Raw genomic sequence first — 27,448 nt, forward strand, 5'->3', positions numbered from 1 at the left:
GCTGGCGGCCCCTCGCGGCGGGCGGCAGGGCATGTCCGCGGCGCAGGTGTCCGCGGCGCCCGTCGGCGGTGCTGAGGAAGGGGGCCCGGCGGTCGGCCGGCCCCGGGAGTCGGGGCAGCTCCAGCGACCGGAGCCCAGCGCGCCTCAAGGGGAGGAGGCCGCCGAGGAGGGCGGCCGCAGGCAGCCGGCGGTGGAAGCCCCGCCGCCTAAGGAGAACCCGTGGACGAGGCGCAGAGACGCGGGGAACAGCCCCTCACCGCTCGTGGCAGACGGACAGCTCGTCCCACAGGACCCAGGTGTGGCGGCCGGGCCGGGGAACGGCATGGTGGCGGCGGCGGCGGGCCGGGTGCAGGCCGGCGTGTGGTGGCGGCTCTCTGGTTTTGGGTTTTATTTAGTTTTCGTTTCGTGGGGTATTTCCAGAAATGAAACGAGCGTATTTCTCCCCGTTGCTTGGGCGGGCGTAGAGGGGCCCGGCGCGGATCGGTCGGCGGTACGGGCCGGGCGCTTGGGCTTTTGACATACATGGGCAGAGGAGGGAAGCGAGCGATGGGAGGTGGGTCCGGGCGCCGCCTTCGTCTGGCCCGCGGGGGGGTACGGGGCTCTGTCAGGGTTCGGGAGCTGCTGTGCTCCTGCGAACTCGCTGGGGTTGACAACGGTCACCCCCAGCTTGGGGACGCGGAGGGGGACGGGAACGGGTGACCTCCGGCGAGCTGTGCATGGTGCCGGGCTCTGGTAGCAGCAAATAGGGCTTGTAAGCTGCCCGTCTCAGTTTTTCTCTGGAGATATTGCTAAACCCCGTTTGCTGTACCGCAGGTCTTTTTTGCCTAATTATATAGTAAGGCCCTCTGTACGAGCCGTTACCTGGTTTTGCTTTCCAGAACATTTGGATTGTGGAGGCTTTAAATGTTAACAAAAGCAGTCAGTTTGCTTGCTGTCAGTATCTGAACTGTTTATGTGGAAAGAGATGGTGTGAGAGTAACTGTGGGGTAATTTTCTGGCCTTTCATCACTACGTGTAAGATAAAACAATTTTAGAGGCTTTGTAGCTAATAAACAGGCAGATGGCTTTACGAAGATGGTCATCGAAAACCTGACCTGAAATTGCAAGGCTAGCGCAGGGTTCCTGGAAGTTAGCAGCTTCTTGAAGTACTGTTCTTGTCTGGAAGCAAACTGCTGACCTCGCAATATCTATTCCACCTGTGTTTCCCAAGAATTCCAATCTCGGCACTTTCTTCTGAAGGCACCTAACAAACCTTTTGGTGATCTCACAGTCACTTTTATCCTTGAATTAAATATGCACTTCCTTCACAAAGAGAAATATATAATTTGTAGTTTCAAGTGTACAAGTCATGCAAGCAGAGGAGTTCTCCAGACCACAAAATCTCTACTTAGCTGAAGATCAAATCTTTTGGCAACAGACATAGCCATCTTTATCATCTCAGCTGTTTTGTTTGTGTGTACTGACGCACTCATAAATGCCTATTTATGCATAGCTTCTACAATCCAGCTTGCTGGGCAGCAGCTTGTGGTCTTGTCCGTGCATGAAAGAGAACTTGTCACTCATTTGCCTTGCTGTGGCAGTAATAATAATGGCACATCAGAAGCATTGGGAAAGCTTCTTTTATTGCATTAGCGCCTTCTTGTGCTTCACCTTGTGTAAAGTTTACTTTTCCACTTAAGATAGTACACGCAAATAGTTGTGGAAAGAAGGGGGAGAAGGGAGGCATTTGAGTTAACACACTGTACACATTACATGTTTAATTTGATGATTTCAGACAATTCACAGTTTGTTTTTTTTTTCTGCTTAGAAGTTGTGTTTACCGTTTATCAAATTAATACTGAGTGGTTGTATCAAAACATCTTTTTCAGTAGCAGGTGTGTAATTGAGCAAATATGGGACTCACTGTTGCTGGTAATGGCATTGGTGAAGAACAAATATCAGGGTGTGTGTTTTGGTTTGGCCATCACCAAAACCACTGTGAAGGAGCCACTGCTCTTTCCCTTGTAAAAGACAAAGCAGCTGATCCTTCCTGGCTGTTTGAAGGAAGGAATTGCCATGTATCTCCATCTGCAATGAGAGATGTATTTTGAAGTAACTAATTGCATGTTGGCAAAGCTAAAGAAGTCACAGTAGGCCCATATGAATGTAGTAGTATGGAAATTACTCATGTGAAATAATAAGTAGATGAGCAGAAATACTCCTAGGATGGAATGTAAAACTATCCTTAAAGAGGGTAATAAAATGTAAAAGAATCTCACATCAAAGTAGTGACTGAATCCTGTTCAACTTGTTGATCCTGGCTTAATTTGTTGAAAGTTTCCTGAGATGTGCATATATGGTATGTTCAGTGATAGTTACACACTTGAGAAAATTGACCCCAGTCTGTCATCTTTCGACTTTCAATGTAGTGTGGCATTAGTTTATAATAGAGGCAAACCTGACTCTTGCCAAGGGAAGGAACTGTCAATGTCACCTGATGCTAGAAGGAAAAAAAGTAATGTGAAGGGCTTCAAATTCTTGGTGAAAGAATTCAGTTAAAGCATTGTTACTATAACCAGATGTATTTTTGTCTCGGATATGTTAGTAAGTTTTAATCATGTTATAGTAAACCTAACACTTAATGTAAACATATTTGAATTTTTGATGTTTTGCTTGTTACCACAGTTCAGTGTTCCTAGCTAAGCCTTTTATTAAGCTTTCCTTTTAAGCAGAATAATTTCGGAACTATACAGCTACATCCTAATCTAATTATATATCCTAATCTGCATTTAACTTGTGGAGAAAGGCTTGTAGCAGTGTAAAATTGCTAGTGAAATTAATAGGCTTCTGTCTATTCCCAGTGATTGTGAACATAGGGAGTTCACTTCAGCACAGGCCTTTCAAATTATAAAAGGTACTTCTGCCAGTGTGTCTTCTTTCCCCTATAGCTCCCAGCTAGTATGTTGCAGGAAGCCTTCAGTTCTTCAAGTTGAAGCTCTGTGAGTAAAAGGAGAGAAACAATTGCAAGAAAGAAGTTCTGTAGAATCTTGTAGATAAATTTTTTACAAGGTAACAGGATAAGCTTTTATTTTAATTGAGCCAACAAGATGTGTCTGTATGGAAGCTGCAGACCAACCTGGTGTTAGCCCTGTATTCCTTGTCTTTCCTCTGAGCCTTGTTTTTTGTCCACTGCACCTCAGAGCTGGGCCTATCACAGGAGAGGCTAATTTACCCTTCCTTCATATAAACAGTTTCCCCAAGATAGAGATGTTGAATTAATTTTGTTATGAATTCTCCTACCTATTTGTTTGATGAACCCTGAAGTGCTACCCTCTTCGTAAGGCTGTGAAAGGGAATCTGAATGCCGAGTTCTTCAGCCTTCATGTGATTTGTGTAGTTGATGTGGGTCTCCAGTGATTCATTAGATAATTAGTCAAAAATTGTTTTTGAAGTTTATGAAAGTACTCAATGAAGCAAAATGCCTGTGTTGCTGAAGTGGTTGAAGCAGATTTGCTTCCTGGTGTGCTTGATTGATGTAGTTAATGAGCTGTATGCTTCAGCCTCTTACATTGTGCTCAGTTTGTCTGTCTTCATTGCATTTATTTCTGGGTATCAAAGAATACTTTTTATCTGATATTTTGGTAGCAGAACCAGTTCACTGTAGTGCTATGGTATAAATTAATTTGCTTTAGTCTGTTAGCAAAGCAGGTTGTAAAAGTACAGTTTAGTAGATGCTGTGTTAATAGGAATGGCAAGCTTTTGATTAGTAAATTGGTAAATGATCTGATTATGATTTTGTTTTTTTTTGGTGTATCTAAGGTTAACTCTTCTGAACTCACTGAGTGTTTTAATAGCAGCTTTTAAAAATTATCTTAAGAATTATTGAAGGGTACAATGTTGACAATTACCCCCAGCCCTGAAGGGATTAAAACCATTACCTTTACTAATGCGCTGTGTGTATTTTGGTTGTATATAACAGCACATATAATTTAGTAAGGAGTTGGTTGGATTGTTTCTGTACTGGAGACTTTTTTTAGAGAGAAATCCATCCTGCTGCCTTGAGTCTTGGACACAGTACTGGCTTGCTGTACTCAAGCATGTACTCCCTTTAGACCATGAAAGCTTTCATAGAAACAGTCACAGGTGTTGCAGGTTTCTGTGGAGCAGCTAGGAAAAAAAATGAGATAAGGAAAATAAATTGTATAATGATTAATCTATTGTGTTGGGGATATTTTTTCCCCTATTGAATGTTTTGTTGAAAAACTGACTGGTTTTAAATGTAAATGGGTAGAAGGATGTAGGTGTCATAGCTCACTGCCTTGGTTAGTTGTTCAAATAGTGTCAAAAAGATCAATCTAGTGTAGTTTTGTTATAAGATACTAGAACTATTGTAGGAAAGATCTTAACATAATTACTGTTTTTCTTATTTCCCAGGGTCTTGGACCTAAATCCATGCTCTAGATTCAAATTATTATATGCTTCAAGGGATTGTTTTGTCACACTTGTAAGAGTTTCACATTTATTTGTTGAAACAATTTACATAGCTTGTTTAAAAATGAATTATACTATGAAATTTCCGATTGAGTATTGAAAGGAAAATGTTGTACAAGTTCAACAAACAGGTTGCACCGAAGTTTTGAAGAGCTGTTATGCTGGGTGATTTCAATTGCCTCATGAAGCACTTCTGGTGTTTCCGTGAAGTTCCCTTCACTGAAGGAAATACATGTAGAGTCCAAGTAAAGATTAAACTTGAACACTTCCTAGCAATCCTTACAGCATAAACCACGTTTGCTTCAAAATGGGAGTGTGTTCCACCTTTTTATTAATAGACTCTGCTTTCAAAAGAAATTGGCAATATCATCCCTCCCGTTCTATCAGAAAAAAACTTGCTGCCTGTTTATTTGCAGAACTTCATCCATTCTGAAATACTTCTAATATTACTGATGTAAACTCAGTTTGCCTTGTAATCAGTAACTGCCCTGGTGATACATCTCTATGTGCAAACTTTCTTATCTTTGAACAGCATCCAGGCTGCTCTTCCTTCTCTGTTGCTGTTGTCCCAGAGCATGGCTGCTGTTTTGGTGGATCCAAAATTCATCTTTCAATTTTCAGAATTGTCATCCCATGTATCTTGATGTACTGCACTTGGCATGCTTGCAAATCCATGTCTTTCTGCAGAAAATCCCTCGTTAAGATGTGGCATACTAAGAGACTTGGAAGAACCATAATAAAGGTGCCTTTGAAGGCTAATTTCTGTTTTCATGTGGATTGCATTGTTACCGGATGGAGTTTAGTGATTGAAAGATGATAATGGGCTATTAAATTTCCTCATCCTTGATTTTGCTTTTTTCCCCAGCCACCCCAAAACTCAGCTGAAACCCACCAAGTAAAGTTATTGAAGATAACTGATTTCTTTTATCAACACAACATGCAGTTGCTAAAGAGGTCACCTTGTAGCCTATGACCAAATAAACAATTTTAATGCTGTTAGGTTGGTATTAACAGCAAGTGAAACAGTTTATTTACAAGAGCTTGGTAGGTTCTGCAGGAGCAAGGTACTAAAGATGTAATTTCTGGATATTCAGTACTTTTATATGATGTTGAAACCAAACACCAGCGTAGTGTAAAGCATAAAGCTTTTATCTAAATGCACTCTAAAGTGCATTTTGCCTGTACAGTGACGCTAGGCCACTTCATAAGAACATAACAGGTGTGCTCTGGGTAAAATTTTAAGGGCTCTGATTTTTTTTAAGGGCTCTGTTTTTACTCTTCCACCCTTCTTTTTATTTTCCCTTTCATTGCTTCACACTAAATCCAGCTCCCACATAACTAGCCCCAGAAAAGATTAGTTAAATTTGGTTTTGAACATGGCTCTTTTGGGAAGACAAGAAACCCTGTGGAGTTCTTTTGGGGTAGGTGAGTATGGCGTGTTGCGAGATCTCAGGCCTTTGAGTTCAGAAAGGACATCATCAACTAGGTGGTGTGTTGCCTAATATTAATTTTCTTTTCATTTAGTGTGCAAACGCATCTTCCAAGTCTTGGATTACTGCATACAGATAAGAGAGATTCCTTAAAACAAGTTGGGTCTCATTCTACTCGACTCAGCCTCTCCTGCCACCTGGAATAATATCCTATGACTAAGATAGTACAATGACATTGAGTCTCTTATTTTTGAATCCCTTGCTATACTGTGGTGACACACAGAGTAGCTCTGGCAGAGCGTCCTTCAGCAGCAATTTAAGTAAAAGTGCTGTGAGATGGAAAAAGGGCTTCGGTAATGTAATTGAACAGCTAGAGAGGTGTGTTTACAGACTGCTGCAGGACAAATGCTATGGCCAGTCAGTTTACCTGTTCACATAATTGGCAGTTTTGTTGGAGAAAATTACAAATTTGTTTGCGACTCCACCTCTACAGCTGTTTGTCTTGTTTTGTAAAGGGCAATTAGTTTGCTGTTGAATGACAAGTAAAAATTATAGTAACACCGTCACTGTGTGTTTCTGAAAGCTCTCAGACTAAATGCAGCTGAAGCTGAATAACAAGAGGCAGTTTGGGGAGTTTTAAAAAGTAGATCTGTATGAGAGGAGAAAACCCTGCTGGTAAATGGTGTGGTGAAGGTCAAAGGCCAATCAGAATTGACTGAATTCACACGTTGGTTGATGTGCAAGTTATAAATAGTAAAATTAATCTAATTTAGAGTGGACTATGAAGTATGCAGAAATGTATGCTTTGAATGTTGACAGTATATTCCAGGAAGCAGAGAGAGGGTTTTCAGAGTCACTAGGGTGGGAGGGTGGGGTTCGCAGTGCGAAGCTACGATAAGGAAGATTAGTCACTGGATGTGAAAGAGATACGGGTTTAGGAGGTGATGTTATCCCTGCTTGAAAGAATAATAATAATCTACTTCTGATTTCAGTCACATTCAATGTTTTCAGCTTGTGCTGCAATAAAATACTGAATAAGATTTTTCAAGGAAAGGTTGTGACCATTTCTCCATAGGAAATTACGCTTTGGCATTGGGAGTACAGAGCAAGGGCTTAACAGGAGAAGCGGTTTTCTCTGTCTCAATTTTAATCTCCAAGCATATTGCTTGATACTAGTGTTTGGTTTGTCTTATTGTTTTGTGGAAGGGCAATTGCACCCGTATTAAAATATGTAGTAAATTTTAAATAGACTTTTTTTTTATTCAGTGGAGGTTATTGATCTTAGATAATTAGGCCAGTAATGTTGCCATATATGAGAGAGTTATTTCCAAGCATTACATTAATTTCTAGCAGGTATTACTGGTGAAAGTATAATGGACTCGTGCTCAGAAGATGAGATGGAATCATTATTATAAAGTTTTAGTCTTGACTCAAGATGGTTCTGAAAATGTCTGAGTGTCAGCTTCACTGCAAATGCTCATAAACGTATCCAGTGTGGAATTTGGCCATTACAATTTTTTAGCCTTAATGTAGGTTTTATAGTAATTTTCTTTTCCCACCTTTCTTTATATCTATTTTTCCATTGCTTTGGATTGATTGCAAGCAATATGGCTGAATTTAAAGTGGCATTTGAGTAATCGCTTACAAAAGAAAATTACTAGGAGTTTGTGATTAGGTACTTGCTTCTATTTGGGTTTTTTCATGCTTGCATAATGACTTGGTAAACCTTCCTTACTCTTTTAACATATAATTCTTCACCTGAAAATATTTTTCTTCTTTTTCAGAACTGCATAATTCCACTAAAGTTACAAAAGCAGTGAAATCCAGGACAAGGAAATGCAGCAAGGTTTGTATTTGCCAGAAGGCCATTCAGCTATGGGTTACTGCATCAGTTGTGTTAGAAATCCCAGTTAATCTGACCTATTAATGTGAACTGACTTTTGGCTCAGCTGATAATGTAATAAGAAAATGAAAGACTTTCAAAGGGGTATTTCTGTCTATAAATATTCAGTATGGTATATAGTTGATAGTCCTAAAATAAAAAGATAACGAGGTATTTTGAAGTTAAATCCAGAAGTGCTATGTTCTGCCTTGGTAATGGTTAATTTTGAAGAGGAAAGTGAAAAAAGAAGGGAATTTTTAAAGTTAGGAGTGCTTAAGTGGTGTGTGTATAAAGGATGAGGAAAGGCAGTTTTGTTCAAAAAAGCAATGGGATTGTATAAAAATGTGAAGGGGCTGCAAAGAACCGACACCACTTGAGCACGGGTGATGCTGGGTTGGTTTTGGAAATCCTTTTTGCATATTAGGTATTTTGTGCTCTTTATGTGCTGTTATAGCAACAGAGGCTGAATCCTTGTACTGGAAAGTTTCTAAAATTTTGTACATCCACTTATTTTTAGTTTGAAAAATACCTGTGCTCAAAAGTCTTCCAAAAGCTAAAAGACTTTTAAGCAATAGATGTCTTTAACTCACATAGGAAGCTGTGTAAAACAACATTTAATTTGACAACTGTTTTACCTTCACTGAAGTCATAAGCCCTCTTAATTTGTTTTATAATAGACTGTAGGAAAGTTTGCTTGCTTCCTAGTTGTTTTGCCTGTGCCTACCTAAGATGTTCCTCATGAAGGCTTTCTTTAGATAGTTATGCTAGTTACAAGCTAGGATGTATTGGACCTTGATTTGGATGTAACTACAATGAATAGTTGTTTCTGTTCTAGTTGAATTGATCATGTTCTGTTTTCAGAAGCTGTGTGTTTATTTCCTGTTTTATTTCTCAGTTTTTAAAAATTGCTACTTCTAACAAATGTGCCCAAGAGGGTAGTATGGCCATCTGAGTCATGACTGACATATTCCCTTCCCCATATTAAAAAGGTCTAAATCTAGGAAGTAGTATAAACTGTTCGTCATCTTTGCAGGCTGAGGTATATCATGATGATATCACAAACTGGCCAACACCAAGTGAAATAGCAAACAATGATGTAAGTATCCTTTGTTATCACCTCCCTTGGCCTGCTGATCATGCTGCTTCTGATGCAGCCCAGTGTACAGTTAGCTTTCTGGGCTGCAAGCACACAGTGTCAGCTCATGTTCAGCTTTTCATGAAGCCCTTTTCCACAGGGCTGCTCTCAATAACCTTCATCCCCCAGCATGTATTGAAGTTTCACTTTGCCTTCTTTGAAACCTGTTATTCTGTGGGATTTCCAGGAAGTAATGATCTGCAGGATGTCGGCTCTACTCAAAGGCACACAGTTCCCACTAAATGTAGTATTCTAATATGGGAAAAAATAAGTCTGTAATCATACACCTCCACATCCTCAGATCTTTGGTTCATGTTCTGCTTTAATTGAACAGAATTGTCAGAGCCAAGACCGATGGCTCCTTATAATTTACACGAATATTTGGCATGCTGTTGAGATTGTAGAGCATCATGGGAGTTTCTGATTTACCACTGGGTATTCTGTAAGTAAAGCTTTTTAAAGATAATCAGTCTGAATAGTAGGTACTGGTGAGTAATTTTTCTTTCCTATATAATAAACTTCAATTTTGAAGTATTGAAATGTGATTGTTGTGCACTCTGCAATTCTACAACAGTTAAAAACCAAAAACTTTCTTAGTCTAAAAATTATTCTTATATTCTTGCCAAGTTAGTGAAAAATAGAACTATTTAAAATGAGACTTTACAAAACAATAGATCTTAAAACTCAGCCTACTGAAGAGATTGAGAACAGGTAGTAGTAATAGTAAAGGAATTTTAATAGGTAAAGGAAATTTAGAGTTTTTGCTATCAGCAGCTGTACTGTCAGAAATAATTACCAGCATCTCTTGCAGTGCAAGACTGTAAGTCACGGTAAGAAGCCAACAAATAGAAGAGAAAAGGAGGAGAAATCTGATCAAAGAAGTGATAATGGAGTCAAGGACAAGCAGGAGGCAAAGCCAAATGGTCCAGGAGATAAAACTAGCAAAGATGAAGCTCAGACTAATAACCAAAGGAAAAAAGGTCAGTTTGGATGCTACGTATAATGCAGTAAGTCATCATTGATAAAGTTACATTAGTTCCAGTTGAATGACTTAATGAAACTTTTTCTGGTTTGAATTTTGAATGTGATAATAGGATATATTGCTTTCTGCTAGGAAGCTTAAAACAGGCTTCCTTTCTTTTTGGACTCTTTTGCTTAGTCAAATGGGGATTCTGGGGGAAAAGCAACTTGTGTCCTAGTGAAGGTCCATGGAACTCTGATGATTTATGTAAAATTCTAGTATGGATGTACAAGCCATTACTGTGTCTCATATCTTTATTACCCTAAATAGATAGCACTATGTTAATTTAATTTCATATATATGTGCGTAATAACTATGTGTAACTAACTATATATACTAACACATTTTTGGTTTTTACTATTAGCTTACACCTTGAAGTGATCATATGAAAAATAAAACAGGTTATTAATTTCCTTTTGATCCGATCTGTTACATTTAAAATGGAAAGCAAACCTATATCTCATTTGGTCAGTAGACTGCAGTAGGCTGAGAAAAAGCTGAGACAGTTTTAAGGTATTAATGCCATCAGCTGCTTTTGTTTCATGCTTCCCTGCTGGTATTTCTTTAGATGCTAAAGACCTTCGCTATTTAGATTTCTTAATCTTCCTATGTATATATTTAAAAACATATTCGTGATTGCTTTTAATTTTTTTCAAAGTCATAGGTGCAATGTTTTTTTCTTTCCCCCCATTTTCACCCCTATTTTATGTATTTGCTTATATTTCTTGGCTACAAAGGTATGAAGCGTACAATACCAGTTAAATATAGAACAGCAAATGTCATCACTAAATAAATGGTTAGTGGAGATTTTAGGCCAGCCTATCAAAAAATAAAGCTTTGATAATAATTATTGTTGCACATGAAAGAATTCAATCTGAGTATCTCAAGGTAAAATACAGTACCACAGCTAAATCCTTAGGATTTTTTTTTATGGTTTGTGATTGAAATCTTTACTGCTCGATATGTTATTTCTTACCTTTAAGCTTCATATACAAGTTGTGAAATTATATAGTAATGAATTTACTGTATGTATTTAACAGTGAACTTACATGTAAAAAATCATTAAATAAGAAGCTCACCTTTATTTCATATACTTAAAGCTTAGGTAAGGTTACCTTTCAGTCTGAGAAATTCCTATTTACTGAATTTACTATTTAGTCTTTCATCTTATATCTTAAAATTTCATAATATCATAATATCTTAAAATTTCAGTGTTAAGCTTCTCCCAGTTTTTAAACTTTGAAATTAATTTTTACTAGTTCTACAAGAAAAATTCCACAGAATCACTTCAGGAGCTAAAACCTCAGGTAGTACTAGAATTACAAGTAATATATTAACTTTTCAAGGTAACAAGCAGAAATGGGTGCCACTTCACTTGGACAATGTAAGGTCAGCAAGTCAAGAAAGACCAGGCTCTCGAACGAACTCGGGATTCCTGCTGGTAACAAACAAGTCAATACCAACTCATGACAACTGGAGGACTGAGACAAGAAGTAAGTGGTTTTCAATCTCTGGGTCTTTCTCTTTGTGGCAAATGAAGTATAATACTACGTGAGTAGGTGTTACACTGGCAGTTTATATTGAGACTTGGTTTTGCCAATACTAAGTAAGACTTAGTGTTTATATTTGCTAATAACCTGCAAAATAGAAATAAATGGTATTTCTGTGGCTTAACAAATTTTAAATTGGAAAGTTTGTTGTTTAAGAGCTTACTGCCAGATATTTTTGGAACCTCTTCAAGCTGATCAGAATTGTAAAGTCTCAATCACTGACCCTGCTGAGTAACTGAGTTTGGAAACAGCCTACCTTTGCAATGTGTGCTGGTGCAGAGGCAAAATCAGAGCAGCATATATTTTTTTTTTCATAGTTCCCTATAGAGTCTTGGGCCACAGCTTTATGATGTGGAAAGTTTGGAAATAGTCTCATAAGGTGGCTGTTCTGTCCTGCTCTACTGCTATTCCTGCAGCTTGTTGCTACCAGAGCAATTGCTTGTGGATCTGCACTTTGAACTCTGCTTTGGCAATTCTGCTGATGTTTTTTTTTTTCCTTTAAGTTGGACCAGTTCCCTGACCTATTTCTCAGCATGGCTGTGCAAAAAGTTGTTCTAGCATAACAGAGGAAGAAATGCACCACAGCTGGTACTGCTTCTGGTCCTCAGGTGTGCTGAATACAGCTTGTCAGACAGCAGAAATCTTAGACTGAGTGTAACTCTTTGGTTTATGTATTTGCATTTAAGTTTTAAAATCTCAATATACATTAACAATTTAAATGTTTACTCGTTGTAATAAGTTCCGGATGCTACTGAGGTGGGATTTGCTTATGAAGTTGTTTTAGGAACATGGATGTGAGGGTTTGATCTGGCTGTCTGAGGGATGTACAGAGGTAGGGGGATGAATTTCTCTGGTGTTTCTCTTTCTTCAGCAGTTGTTCCTCAGGATGGTCAAATGACCAGAAACTTGTAGCATGAACTCTGCCTCAAGGATCTAGTGATTCAAGACCAGTTTCAGTGTGAGAAAGCATAAAATCATCTCTTACTCTTCAGGAACACTGGCTGTTTAAATAAAAACTTTCAGTTGTGAATATGAACGTGTTATATATAGGACTTCTGTCTGCGTCTAAGCCACATGTACTCTCAGAGTGCAAAAATGAAACTGATCTGGGGAAACAGTTCAAGTAATGCCCATGCACTTGGGGCCTCTAAAGGTGAGGGTAGTGACTGCAGAAACTGAGGTCCAGATTCCCAGTGGGAGACACACAGATTATGACATTCATAAATTTAGAGTCTTATTTCACAGAAAATACAGGAACTGCAGTGTACGAGCATATGTGTTTTGTAGGGTTCATTAAAATCAATTGCTAGTAAAATAAGATTTCTAGTATGAGCAGAGAATCATATTTTTAGTCAGTCCTTTGATAAATTTAGTAGCTCTCAATTTGATCAAGTAGAGGGTGATCCCCAGGCATTCCTCTGACAGAGAGGACCTGCAGCATCTGGAATACTATCCGATTGCATTGTAAAGAAACTTTAAGCAACGGTGGGTGACTGAAGATGGAAGTCTGAGAGTGTTAAGAGAAAGAAATGGTGTAAGAGAGGGCTTCATTTTCTCTCATGAGTAAAGCGAAAATTACACCTGTCCTTAAGTATTGTGGTGAGTGGAGCTAAGGTCCCTGGGGTCTTCTTTGAACTTGCTTGCTTTTCTTTCTTCTGCTGCTTCTCTCTTGCTCTCTTTTGCTATGTGCAGACCACATATTTATATAAAAAACTTACATATATTCTGACAGAGTCACCTTAGGTTTGCATGTGTTATCATAAAGGGGTCCTTAACTTACAAGCTCAGTTTGGGGCATGATCAACAGAGAATAAATGATTGCTGTTAAATGAGCAGAATCAGGGGTGCAGAGGATGGCTGCTTCTGGGAACCAAAAGGACCTCCAGAGATGCGATACTATGGAAGTTCCACCCTGCCTGAGCAGGATTATCAAGAGCTAGCAGCCATTCCTAACTGTCTTGAGGTAGTGGGAGTTGTCCATAGGAGAGGACTGTTATGCTGGAAGGAGAATTGCATGATCATTCCTTCATGTCCCAAGCTGATCATAAGTATTGTGATCCCTGAGCTGGCACCAGCGTTCAGTTGCTTCAGAAGCATTTGGGATTGACTTCCAGTCAAGCCAATTTACTCTTCTTTATTGCTAACAGCTTCTGCCTGACTCACCTTCACACATGGCTGGGCAAGCCTTGCTGTTTCACCCTTGCAGCTTCAGATCTGACCTTCTGCTTCAGCCAGCATGTCTGAGTCAGTGGATTGCTGGGGATGAAGCTGAGAACTCTGTGTTGCAGGGAACTTCTGGGCACTGAGATATTTAATTATGATTGCAAGTATTATGCTTTTTTATCTTAAAGATTGGCGCCGTGATAGAGAAAAAAAAGATGATCATGATGAAGTATGCAGTGTGAGAAGTGAAGGTGGCAATGTTCGAGGCTTCTCCAGAGGCAGAGGAAGAGGCAGAGGCAGGGGAAGAGGACGAGGCAGAGGAAACCCCAGAAGTACGCAAAGAAGTAAATACTTAGTAAAAACTTTAAACTGTGTTTATAATGTTATTGTTTGCACATGAAGTAAGAGTCATCTCAGAAAACATATCCTGTAACTTAATTAGCTTGAGTATTTTAAAATCAGATGCTGAAAGCCAACAGCAGTGCTTATCCTGCCTTAAAATAGTTGTGTGCTGGACTTAATATTTTTTCTTTTTATGTTCTTTATTTTGAAGTGAACTTTGAATATTCAGTTGGTTATCAAGAACTGTATGATGAAGGGACTGACCAAATATTTCAACCTGATTTTAATGCTACTGTGATGTATTACTATGGTGAAGGAGCAGGAATGCAGATGTATTCTGTGGATGAAACACTTCTCAAAGAATATATAAAGCATCAAATGTAAGTAGACTGCTTAATGTACAAGCATTTTCAGAGATCTAATTAAGATTAAATAACTCATTTCAAATAGCATTTAATCACTGTTATCCATATAAAGATGGAGATTAAGGCATTTCAATTTACTTTTTTTATTTAACCATTACCAGTGTCAGTTTGAATTCATTCACTAGTGGGGAGGAAGAACTTGAGTGATGGGAAGGAACTTTAAGGAAGCTGTTCTGTATCTTGTGCTGTAGTCTGGCTCTATCTCATGTACCTGCTTTATTTATGGTACTTAGCCCTCTTGCTATGTTGTCATGTAACTGAGATATGGATGTCTCTGAGCTTGTGCTTTTGAGTACTGTTGGTCTGTTTGCCTATAAAGCTGTTCTTGGGTGGTGTAGCTAGAAGTTTCCCTTATTTGCTCTCAATTTCACTTTGAGAAGTCTTGTTAGTTTTATGGTTTTGGAGTGTTTCACCTGAAGCATTTAACTGAAAGAGAGTGGTTTTGCAATGATACTTGATTTTTCAATAATCTGCATTGTTTACTTTCTCGTATACACTATTAGGCAATGAGAAACCATCTGGAAGACTGATTATCACGAGGAGACAAGTCAAAAAGGGCCTGGAAACCACTAGTTCATTTTAAAGAGACAGTTTCCACCACTGGCAGATACTTCATCTTCTGTGCTTGCAACAGCATTTCTCTGTGATGCCTTTGTGGTGGTTTTTGATTGCCCTTGTGTTCCATAAAGCAACTTGCTTATTTTATTCTTGCTTCTTTTGTTACAGTTGACGCAAAAAGGAAGAAAAAAGCCTCTTTAAGGGCAGAAAGTATCTGGCATGTGGCTATCAACTTCAAAACTTCTATTGCAATCTTTTTTGTTACTTTTGCTGCCAGGCCCCTATGAGACCTGACAGTGGACATGTAACCCCATGTCAGGATAATCGGCCTGCACTGTCCTCAGACAAGTGGGGGAGGAGCACAGACACTCCACTGTTGGCCAGATTTCTGGGCATGCAGTGTAGAATCCAGACCTTCTAAGGTAGGACATGATGATGTCCCCCTCTGCTGAGAAAAATGTCAGTTACAGCATTGGTCACATCTGACTTCTGGTTATATTTGTATTTTATTTTAGCAGCAAGAGGTTGGCAGGTGTCAGTAGAAGGCTTGGCATGGCTGGCAATCCAGAGCCATTGTTTTGGTTGTCTGATATGAACTCCTAAGGCTGTTTGATTATGGAGTTTGCTTACCATGACAGAGAGGGCGATTCTTGAGCTTCTCTTATCACATTAAAAATGATGGAAAACAGACTTTATTCATCAATTACCTGTTATTTATTATTATTAGCTTCTAAATGGGGATGGTTTTGTCTGTCTTTCATAATTTAGTTATATAATACTAAAGTGACTATGCCAAAGAAAGACTCTGAAGGAAAAAGAAAAGCAAATCTGGAGGGGATGTGTGTGTTTAGGTTTGTCCCTCTACTTAGAGCGAACTTGTGCTTTGTCTTCATTTTTCATTAATGGTCTTTCACATTCCTTTTTCTAGAGTGATGGACATCAAGTGAGGCAGTTTGAGTCAAGTTCAGTCATTGTCCATTTCCGCTTGTGGGATTTTTAACTAGGTGAATCGTTACAAGATTTTACCTTTACTGTATGACTGTAAAGGTAACATTAATAAAATGTTGGTATATGGCTTTTGTGCTTGCTTATCTTCTAGACTGGGAGGGGAAAAGAAATTTAGCAGTTTGGAACAGTAAGCAGAATGTTCTTGAAAGAAACCTTCTCTTTGTGCACCGTTGTTTCACTGATCAGTTTACTTAGCTCTGAGTAAGAGCTTAATTCTCCGAAAGCCTTATTCTCTTCTCTGATCTGTTTTAATGGCAGTGTTTTCATTTGTTGTATGTTTTGTCTGATTTTGAGACTTTATTCTGTTTTGGAGCTGAGTGTTTCATATACAGAGCTTTTGCTTTGAATTTCTTTAGCTACCAAAAAATAGAGAAAGAAATGGTATCAAGCTTCTGCTTGCATCACTGACGGCATCAGAGTCCTCTCCTCTTGGTAACTTTGGCCTTGATCCCAACTTCAGTGGAGACACTTAGCAGTTTATGCTTTGCTGAAATTTGAATTATTTACATTTGCATGTGGTTGTGTTTGTTTATTTTTCCTCAGCATTTTAATGCTCTCTTATTTTTGTACTACCTCTATTTTTGTCATAGAATTTTAATTGCCCTCCATTAAATATTTCACTGCCTCCATTTTCGTAAACCTGGTGAGGAGTATTCCTTGGATGTAACATGCAAAATCGTGGTATATGCGTAAACTCTGTGAAAGGCTTAGATTTTAGTTGTCATGATTAAATTGGGGTGGCTTTTCCCTATTTTTTCATAGGATGCTTTCTCTTTCCCTTTCTCTGTGTGAGAGATCATGATTTGAATTCCTTTTTCTCTTCACTAAGCATAAAAGGTCTTGACACCTCATCATTTCATAGAGCAGTTTCATAGTTTAAGAAGTTTTGTCTTTCTGCTCTTTCTTTGTCCCTCATGTTTCTTGTTCTGTGGTATTGTCAGATTCCTGAAATAGCCCTTGTTCCCCTTTATCTACTAAACATCATTTCTTCTTCGGGACTTTACATTTCTCCGTGAGCTGTTGTGCCTTTTGGTATAGTTTTATTTCATATACAACATTACTATTTTTTTCCTCATCTTCCCACAAGCATGCTTGAAGTAATGATTCAGAGTACATATGTGCCTCAACACTCAGATAGGATACTTTAAGCTTCTAATGTACTAGAAACTGGGAAAAGATACAGTTGAGGATGAAGGTGCACTGGTACTGCTCTGTGGGGGAATAGCTTATTCCCTGACTGTAAGCAGTAGTTATCCTTCATCTATATGGAGGCCAAGAGTCTCTTATTTCCTTCTGTCCATGTAAGTAATAAGGGAGAGGATGGGTGAAAGGAAAACTGAGCCTAGTTTTTCATTATGCAATTCATACATGCAGATGTAAGCAGCTTTGATTTACACTTTGTATTTACAGTGCATCCTTGTGTACTGTATTGGTTCATAAGTCTGTCTTCACGTGTCACGCACACATACTGTTCTGTTAGTCTTGCTTGTAATGGCACATCTGTGGAAAGAATTATTTTGTTGATGACAAGTATGCTCTGTTTTTAATGGAAGGCTTTAACAAGGAACCTTTAAGTTGCTATTTTAGGATTTTCTTAAATCTATAATAGGCTCATATTTGCATGTTTTTTCTACAGTGAGTATTATTTCAGTGCAGAAAATTTGGAAAGAGACTTCTTTCTGAGGAGAAAGATGGACCAACAAGGATTTCTACCTGTTTCATTGATTGCTAGCTTCCGGCGGATGCAAGCTCTGACTACAAATGCTGCACTCATTTTAGAGGTAAAATAATTCAGAAGTATGTATGTAGAAAGCTGCTTGGTTAATTTTGGACTGCTATTTACAGTCAGTGATGTGAAGTTAAAGATTTCTATTTTCAATTACAAGGATTTTATGAAGAGGCTGTAGGTGGCAAAGCTTGTGGGGTTTTCTTTGGATGGTGCTGGATATGTAAAATTTTTATAGTTATTATGTGCTTGTCACACAGGCCATAAAGGACAGTACAGAAGTTGAAACTGTGGATCAGAGGCTAAGAAAAAGGGTTGATCCAGAAAAGTGGCCAATTCCAGGTCCTCCTCCATGCAGTCTGCCACCAACTGACTTTTCTCAGCTCATCAATTGTCCAGAATTTGTACCAGGCCAAAATTTTGGCTCACATACTGGTAAAGGATTTATTTTTTGGAAATATAAGCTTAGGGCTGTGGATCTAACTTAGGAAGTTTGCCTCAATACTGATTTCATAATAGAAGTTGTACTTTTGGTAACGGTAGATTCAATTGGTATGCCTGTCAGCCTTGCAGTTGCCAAGTCACATGGCTTGCATGGCCGTTGTGAAGTAGATGAAGCTGTCTCTTATGGCTGTGACCATTCTCCAGAATGTAGTAGGGTGGACTAAGTCTCTTAGGAGCAGTAGTACTAGTAAGCTTGTTAGTTATAAAATCTGCTTCATTTTGGTAGCAGATGGAAGTTAAGTCTTTACTTGGTCCATCCTTATTTTGGATGGGGATCTCATTCACACTAACAATGAGATGGCTTTGTTCGCCAACTAGCCTTGGCAAGGGAATATTTTACTAAAATATTGGCTGATATTAAATAGGAAGAATGAAGACTGAGTTAGGTGCCCATCTATAAAGCTAGTGAATGGTGTGGGGAAGACGTCCTTGATGATGTTTCTTCCTCTTGTTTTCTGGGTAAAACATAATTTCTCTTAGACTGTTAGAAACTTTCTATATAAATAAGTTGTTAGAATTGATATTTTCTGAAAGCATTGAGGAAGCTATCTTCTAAGAATGAAAATTAATTCTGCTGATTAGTGTTGCATTTAACCAGGGGGTAGGAAAATGGTGGCTGCAGTTAAAAGAAAGACTAGTGAAAATTAACCCCACAAACACAACAAAGTCAAACCAACCCACAACAGGAACTGAACTACTGTATTCCACTGCTAGGGTCTGCACCAAATTCTCCAAGAATGGGAAGCCTACTGAGTCCAAAGGAAAACACTGAAATTAGTAATTTTCAGACAATGTCTAAAGGATTGTCTACAAGTTTGCCTGATTTGGACTCTGAACCTTGGATAGAAGTGAAGAAGAGGCATCGTGCATCCACCGTCAAACTAAAGGTAAGATCAAAAACCTTTAAGTCATGTTTAAATAAATAAATACAAAACCTGTCAACTTTCAGATTATACCATAGAACAAGATTTTTCACAACTTAAATTATGCTTGATAATGCAATACAGTTTGTGTGTGTACTTCTCATTCTGCCAGATAATGAATAGAATAGCGAAGAATAACGAAGTGCATTTAGAATCCTGATCCAGAGCTCACTAAAATGAAATACTGTTTGTGTTTTGGTGGGATTTCTTTCCTGCTGAGGGACTGTCGTACCTGTTGATAATTGAAAAATGGAATGTGCATTGATAATTGTTCTAAAAGTTTATGGCAGAGTTATTTAGAACTGTAATTTACTTAATAAACATCTGGAAGTGTCTATTGTTTCTAATTCCCATACATCTGTTTACTGAAGATGTTCTAGCATGTTCTATTTATCTCTCATTTGGATAATCACTATCCAATTCAAATACAAAATGCCTCACTTTTTCCAACTTAGGAAAATATTCCTATGCCTGATCAAACATCAGATCAACAGCAGCCACCCCTACCTTCAGAGGAACAAGAACAAGAAGAACTTGATTTTTTGTTTGATGAAGAGATGGAACAAATTCAACATCAGAAGAATAAAATTACTGATTGGTCAGACAGCGATTCCGATTATGAAATTGATGATCAGGACGTCAACAAGATTTTGATTGTAACACAGACACCACCATATATGAGAAAACATCCTGGAGATCATACTGGCAACTATGTATGCCATGCAAAAATTACATCAGGACTTGCTAAAGTTATTAATGATGGCTTATACTACTATGAGCAGGATTTGTGGATGGGACAGAGTGAAAATGACACCATGATGAAGGTAACTGTCTTTGGTTTCGACCTGAAAACCATACTTGTCCAAACAGCTACAGAATTAATTTTGGCTATCTGCTACAGTCAAAAGTATAACCAGCAAGTTTTTCTGGTCACAGATATGACCAAAACCTTTGAATTAATATTTTTTTTACAACTATTTTTAACATTTTGGAGGTGGTTTAAGTTTTCCAGTGTTGATTTGTTCTATGAATTGTTAGTTTTGTAACATTTGCAAACCACTACCAGAGAGAAAGAGGAGGGCATGTTTTTGTGATGAGTTAATAAGGGAGGAAAGTAATACCTCATTTTGAAGTAGTTTTATACTATATATTTATACTACTCTATTATACGATACTATATTTTTGTGTGCCCTGTAGGTTGTTAGAATGATAGCTCTGTGAGCAAATGGAACTTCAGATTGCAAACCTTATTTTATTATAGCTGAACACATTAATTACAATTAATGGCTTTTCTTTAGATGTAGTCTGAGAAAGGGAGCAAGGCCTGTCCTGCTAGCCTACATTGCTAGGACCTTTCTTGGCATGCTTATTGTAGAAAAGGATGGTTTTAGGCTTGACAAGTGGCAGGATCTCAGCATTTCTATTTCTTATTTATCTATGAAAATTTGTATATAGATGACCTTACTTGCCTCCATTTGCCTGTTTGTTGGCATAACTGTTGCTTTCAGCAGCAACTTCTACAATGTGTGCTAAAGACTCCTTCCATCTCCCTTAAAAAAAATCTGTACTGGCTGTGTATGGGTAGTTGTTAGTCAGTTATGGCGTGCTTATTTTCTCTTGTATGAAATTCACCTGTTTCTCCGGATGATACCCATTATCATACTTTGCATTTACAATCTGCTCTCTTCAATTCAGCAAGAGATTGAGAACTTTAAGAAGTTAAATCTCATTAGTAAAGAAGAATGTGATAGTCTTGCACCAGAACCAATTGCTGATCCAACCCAGGAAGTTCCTCCAGAGTTACAGAAAGGTAAGTAATACATGTTTGTGTTCCGAATCTCTGGCATAAAGAACAGTCCTATAGGTGTGTTGACTCCTGCCTGTGTGATGTTTTAATTTTGGCTCAATCAGTAGTCTGAGGGACTTTCATAGTTTTTTGGTTTGGGTTTGTTGCTTTTTTTTTCAAATTGTCAGCCTTTCATCAGTAACAAGATTTCATTGAACTAGAAGAAGCAAGTACTAACACTTATCAGGATATATATGAGCATCAAAAGGCAGTGTTCTGTTGTCAGAATATACCAACAGCAGATGCGTTTTGTGTAACTTGGCATTTACAATGCGTAAAGTAATAGCAAGTGGCATTGTGAAACCTTTTCTAGAAATCGAGATTTTTTTTTTTTGGGGGGAAAAAAGAGTAAAATTAGAAGAATTTTCTACCTGTGTTATAACCTTACTGGGCAGTCACAATGTCCAAATCTTACCTTCTGAGGTATTTCTGATACAGTATTCACATTTACTAGGATACAGACTAATAGCATCTTTATAGTAGCTGAAGAAAACCACCTTACTAAACCCACCACCTCACAAAAAAGCAAGAACGTGGTTACATTTTCACCAACATTTATTTTCTATTACTTTGCTAGTGTAGGTGCATGAGAACAAGCAGGTAACAAAGAAGTGGGTTCAAAGTTTCTAGCAAAGACATGCTTGAAACATTTTTTGTATTGCTTCTGCACCAAGTGCTTTTGTTAATTTGATGGGGATGATGTAGTTCCCTTGAAATGGAAAGGAAGGGCCTTTAAGATCCTGAGGAGCTTAGGTTTGGAAACCCAAAGTCTCTTTTGAAAACAAGTTTTTTCTCCTTCCTGCATATAGGTTTAGCAGAGGAGCTGACTTGTAATTCGTTAAGTTTTGAAGTATCTCCAAAAGCAGCAGTAGCTCAGTCACTGCCAACCGCAGTTCCAGATTCTTCCCGTGTTCACCCTGGCTTCACCCCACGAACACCTCGCACCCCGAGGCTGCAGGATCCCAACAAAACACCTAGGTTCTACCCTGTTGTTAAAGAAGCAAGATCCATTGATGTAAAGGTAAATGGAAAGATGTAATAAATTTTTTAAACCAGAAAAAAAGCCTATAAAACTATAAACTGTCTCCACAATTTAACAAGCATATACTTTTTTTTATTATCTTCAAAATATTTACCATATTAATTCTCTTTTATTTCTATAAAATGGTTTCCACATTTTCTCTGTAATGCTTCTTAAAAATCCTTTAGGTTATGAAACTGGAGTGTTGTGACTTTCTAATGTGTTAGAATACAATATAAAATTTTCAGAACTTTGTGTTAAGAGGGAGGGAATGAATGAAATCAAATTAGGAAAATAAATGCTTGATTTACTTTCTTAGACTCCAAGAAAAAGAAAAACACGGCACAGTACAAATCCTCCCTTAGAATCCCATGTTGGCTGGGTGATGGACTCCAGAGACCACCGGCCAAGAACTTCCTCTGTGGGGTAATTTCTTTTAATTTTGTCTCAGAAAATTAGCTTGCCATGTCATTATTTCTCACTGCTAACGGAGGAATAGGCTGTAAGAAAGGACAAATACAGTGGAAGAAAGGAAAAAGCAATGAAGAAAGACAAAACCTAGAATACAAGGCTTTCCAGAAGTAAGCTAGCTAGGCCTACTATGTTCACAATGTTATTTGTTGATCCATGATATAGTAGCAGTGATTTTTGCCTTTAAATTGTGCTTTAAACTTGAGCATTACAGCAATGTTCTGTCATCCTCATCAAACTGTCTGGGGTTGTTTTGACATACTAGCACAGAATTTGATTTTGGTTAAGGTGCCCCCAAAAGGAGATGACTGGACCCCATGTGTGCATTGCAGTGGTCATCAGATGACCGTACTATTCTGATAGAATGGTTGAAAACTGATTTTATAGAGCAGCATTCTATTTAAAGGACAGAAATACATTTATGTTTTGGTGGTGGGATTTTCTCTTTCTTTCAGGAGTTCCAATACTTCACCTTCAGAAGGAACTCCACTAGCAGGGAGTTATGGGTGTACCCCAAATTCTCTTCCAAAATTTCAACATCCTTCTCATGAACTGTTAAAAGAAAATGGCTTTACTCAACAGGTGTACCACAAATACCGTCGAAGGTGTCTAATGGGTAAGCTCTGCTAAATGCACTTCCTAAAATTTTATGTGGAATTTACCAGGTGTCTTCTGATGCCAGTTTTCTCCACATTGTTCCTCAAACTTCATTAATAAAGCAAATATTCATTTGGTGCTTCTATTTTTATGACCTCTGCTTTCCATTTAACTTTACACACCCTGACAAAAAAAAATACACTGAAATTTAAAAAGTTACTGGAAGATCTTGCATGTTTATTGCTACTGGAAAAGCACTTATTCTGCTGAAAAATTAAAAGTAGGTTGGTTTGTTTTTTTTTTTTTAACTTTCCTTTTTTTCTCCCAGAGAGGAAACGGTTGGGAATTGGCCAGTCCCAGGAAATGAACACACTTTTTCGTTTCTGGTCCTTTTTTCTGAGAGATCACTTTAACAAGAAAATGTATGAAGAATTCAGGCAGCTTGCTCTGGATGATGCAGAAGAACACTACAGGTATTTGCTTCTTCCTGGAAGTTACACACTGTTGAGGTCTCACCATTCCTTTTAATGACTGAGACGTTTACATGTATCTGAATTGATCATTTTTAGTATTGGCTTTGGCTCTTTGTAAATCTGTAAGGTAGCAGTCTGTGTAAGTTCTTTTAATGCCAAAATCTGTTTGTATGTATTTGTGCTTTGCAGGTAAATAGCTAAATGTACAATATTTCCTGACTTGTAATTGGTCCTGAATGCTACAAAGTCCTGCAATTTGTTGACTGTGACAAGTCAGCTCTATACTTGCTAGTACTCCTAAGATTATTCCTTCTATAGGTGAAGACATTTTTAACTTCATTCAACTTGTTCAGACTACTTGCTTACCAAAGTACCAGTGAAATGACCACTGTCCCTTCGGTTCTTTGATATAATTCCTGATCTTTCACTCAGTTCTCCTCACCTCTCTTAGCTACAGAGACAAGGTAGTCCAGTGTTTTGAATGCTGAGTTCTGGCTATGGAAATCCCGGAGGTCAGTTATGTTTCTGAGCCTGTAGAGTGATAGTCCCTTGGGTGCAAAGGTGGCTTTAATAACATTGTGTGTCTCTGCTCTGAGCTTTCTTGAAGCTCTGTGATTATCCAAGGGTACGTTTAACAGGAGAAACTTCAGGAGGCTTTTAAGGGGACTAAGGTGATGCAAAACAGGAGGTGCCAGTTACCTAGAGGCCCAGGGCAGCACTGAGACAGAAAACCCTGGCTTTGCATTGTGTGGGTACTTGGAGAACTCAAGAGTCCTGCCCTGCACACTAGGTTTTTGCACTGATGGTGGGTTAGGCTGGCTTCTGGTCTGACCCACAATGGTTGGTTTTGTTGAAACTGTTTATGCACCCAGACATACCAAAGATGTGAAAACATTTGTCTCCATTTCATATGTGTAAGTTGAAACGGGGATAACCTTGATTTTCTGGTCAGTTTTGTTTATTTGTGAAGACATTTCAGAACAGTAAGTTAATAAAAATCAATCATAAGGAAGTGTTTTTCATGAGAAGGGTAAAATGAGGTTGTGCCATTTACTTTAAATACAAGAAGAGATGAAAACTGTCATCCTTCTGAGGAATGAGGAACACATGTGCAAGACTTTCACACTTCTCTGCTCTGTTGCAGGTATGGATTGGAATGCTTGTTTAGATTTTACAGCTATGGCCTAGAGAAGAAATTCAGGCAGGAAATATTCCGGGATTTCCAAGAAGAAACAAAGAAAGACTATGAAGCTGGTAATTACCACAGGCCTCTCACAGCTCACACTGGGGAGGCTTTAAATGGGAGATAACCCCAGTTCCTTGACACTGGCCTGTTAACCAATTCAGGAGCAGCTTTTGTTCATGTTCCTTTTCAGTTCTCTTAGGCATATAGTTAGCAGTGAATAATTAAGTTTTTAATTAAATTTGACCTTTGTAAATAAGTAAAATTACCTTTCCCCATTATTAGGTCAACTGTATGGACTGGAAAAATTTTGGGCTTATCTAAAATACTCTCAGCACAAGACTCCAGCTGTTGACCCCAAACTGAGAGAATACCTTAGTAAATTTAAGAGGCTGGAGGACTTCCGAGTGGATGTAAGTTTCAATACTTATTTTCAATAAATACTTGGTGTACAGGTAGTTCTAGTGCAAGACAAACTGAGAACAGTGTGTCATTGCACAGAAAGGCAGCTTTACAAATCCTGTCAACGACTAGGAACAGCATGGTTAAAAAAATAAATTCAAATTAAACATACAGTTTTACGTCTAAATGTGGGAGGTTTTTTGAGCCAAAGTCCAGTGCTGAGATGTGGTGGCTTAAATGTAGAAAGTGCTGATGTGTTTTCATTGTGTAATTAAATAAATAGCAAAATATAGGTTATCTGTCATCTGGTAAGATTGACTCCTGTACCCTTTAAGAATGTGGTAAATGAATTCATGCCCACTATCATATCTGAATGCCTGGTGACAGGCATGGTCTTTGCTGAGACTTCATATGCCAGATAAACTGAATCCTTCCTGTTGACTGCTGAACACTTAAGCTGTGTGATTCCAGAGTATAGTGTTGCCATGGTTTTCCTGACTGGGTTATGGTACACTACATTATCATTATTCTCTTAAATCCTTCATTTTCCAGTTGTGGCAAATATTTGAGGGGTGGACAACTAAATAATGCGCCAAGACTGTCAAAAGTCCTGGTATATTATACATTGACACTTCCAGCTAAATGGCCAAGAAAGCTTTAGAATATCAGCAAGTTGCAAATAACTAGGATTACTAGGCCTAATAAAGGGCCTAATTATGGAATGCTCTTCCTTTTTTGATCCATTGAGTATGTGAAAAGGTAAATACCTGGCCTTACAGAAAAAACTTTAACAGGTTGTCAATGTTTATTTCCAGCCTCCTATTAGTGAAGAATCTGGCCGAAAGAGACCAGTTGCTGCAACAGATGAGGATTCAGGTCATCGCAGACATCAGTCTAATTCTTCTAGGCCACTTCTGGCCACTAAACCGACAACTGCTTGTCAGACCCAGGCACCAGGAAACATTACAGGTGGGAATACTGTGCCAGCATCCATAGGCCGTAACAGTGCTGCCATGAAATCTATAGAAAGTGATGTACCGGAAAAATAGACTGAAGACAAACTTGAACCCTTGAGAATCTACTTTTACATCATTCTCTCAATTTTGAGATCTTCAAGGCGAGCCAATCTAATAACTGATTAAAAATGTTATGGGAAGACAGAGGATTGGATTCATTTTTTCACAGGATTTAGTTCTAAAACATTTACCCTAGGAGAGTTGCTCTTGCTTTTGGGATCATCGGAAGGATCCTGGGGAAGATTCTTTAGCTTCAGTATTGCTTTCCTCAAGCTTTTGTTTACAAAGAACTGCATTCCTTGCATATGCAAAAAATACTTTGGGGATGCCTTACATTTCAGCTCATATTTCTTAAAAAAGGTATGATACACCCATGGTATTTACTGTGCTTTCTTTACCCAGATTTTCCCATTATTTGTATTTTACCAAAGCGAAAGATTATGTTATATATAGGATCTTAAATGTAAAGGAAGGATCTACATGATTGGTTTGCTCTTTAACTATTAAAAGTATGCTTTTGTGCAAAAGTACACTTGAGACTGTGCAGTTAAGTATGAAACTGCATTTCTGAATTCTGTTTGGAGACATAGTTTCTATTTTTTTCAGGGTCTCCACAGTATTCTCTTGAGTATGGAGTTTGAGTGGACATAACTGGGATAGTTTTGCAGGTATTTCCTTCAGTGCTGATTCTTAATAAGTCAAGCAGCAGAAAAATACAGGGAAAAATGGATCTGGTGATTTTGTAGGGTCTTTAATTAACAAACAGTATCTACAGTTTGTGCAGGTTGTTAAAATAGCAAAGTATTCACATTATTCTCAGCTTGAAAGGTGTCTTCATTGGAATTCGCTGATGGGTTTGAAGTGCTCCAGCAGGAGAGATATCATTTTTAAAAGTTTCTTTTTTTTTCCATATTTCAAGTAATAAAAATGCATTTGGAGGGAAACCAGGTATTCCTTGTAAACTTCATTTTTGCTTTATTTTGCAGCACTAGAATGAAGTTCTGCTTAAATTGTGCTAGCTAAGCCCAAATGATTTCAAACAGGTCTCAGTACTATTTCACTGAATGTAAATTGCTTAAAGACAAATCCGTTTCTGGAGCTGAAAAATGGGGAGGTTTCTATTCCATGATTTCTCATTAACTTTGTCCCTTTGTTATTAAAGACTGAAAAAGAACTTGTCTCTTTCAAGGGTAAGTGAGAATTATTCCAGCTTTTTGTTAGTTAGCTACAGAAAAGACTTCAGGTAACTTCTGAAGTAACTTCTGAAGGTAATTTCTGAAGGTGACGTACAGCACAAATGCC

The 27,448-nt window shown here is 38.3% G+C and overlaps 1 protein-coding gene across 4 annotated transcripts; it reads left to right on the forward strand.

Moving 5' to 3' along the window:
- On the forward strand, nucleotides 1-27,093 carry LARP1B (La ribonucleoprotein 1B). Of its 4 annotated transcripts, none has more exons than XM_034062796.1 (19): nucleotides 1-296; nucleotides 7,685-7,746; nucleotides 8,816-8,878; nucleotides 9,729-9,897; nucleotides 11,285-11,431; nucleotides 13,840-13,995; nucleotides 14,205-14,373; nucleotides 17,621-17,765; nucleotides 17,971-18,145; nucleotides 18,929-19,101; nucleotides 19,593-19,961; nucleotides 20,833-20,947; nucleotides 21,793-22,004; nucleotides 22,324-22,430; nucleotides 22,931-23,091; nucleotides 23,401-23,545; nucleotides 24,690-24,799; nucleotides 25,014-25,141; nucleotides 25,946-27,093. In XM_034062796.1, the coding sequence occupies exons 1-19, from the start codon at nucleotides 32-34 to the stop codon at nucleotides 26,177-26,179; spliced, it is 3,105 nt and encodes a 1,034-aa protein (XP_033918687.1). In that variant the 5' UTR covers nucleotides 1-31; the 3' UTR covers nucleotides 26,180-27,093. The 4 variants fall into 4 exon arrangements, with proteins under 4 accessions (XP_033918687.1, XP_033918688.1, XP_030905789.1 ...); XM_034062797.1 differs by having other exon boundaries at nucleotides 13,840-13,983; nucleotides 25,946-26,179; XM_031049929.2 differs by lacking the exons at nucleotides 1-296; nucleotides 7,685-7,746 and having other exon boundaries at nucleotides 9,729-9,895; nucleotides 11,282-11,431; nucleotides 25,946-26,179.
- Nucleotides 27,094-27,448: the final 355 nt, after the last annotated feature.

The sequence above is a fragment of the Melopsittacus undulatus genome, chromosome 5, assembly GCF_012275295.1.
Source record: "Melopsittacus undulatus isolate bMelUnd1 chromosome 5, bMelUnd1.mat.Z, whole genome shotgun sequence".
NCBI classification, from domain to species: Eukaryota; Metazoa; Chordata; class Aves; order Psittaciformes; family Psittaculidae; genus Melopsittacus; species Melopsittacus undulatus.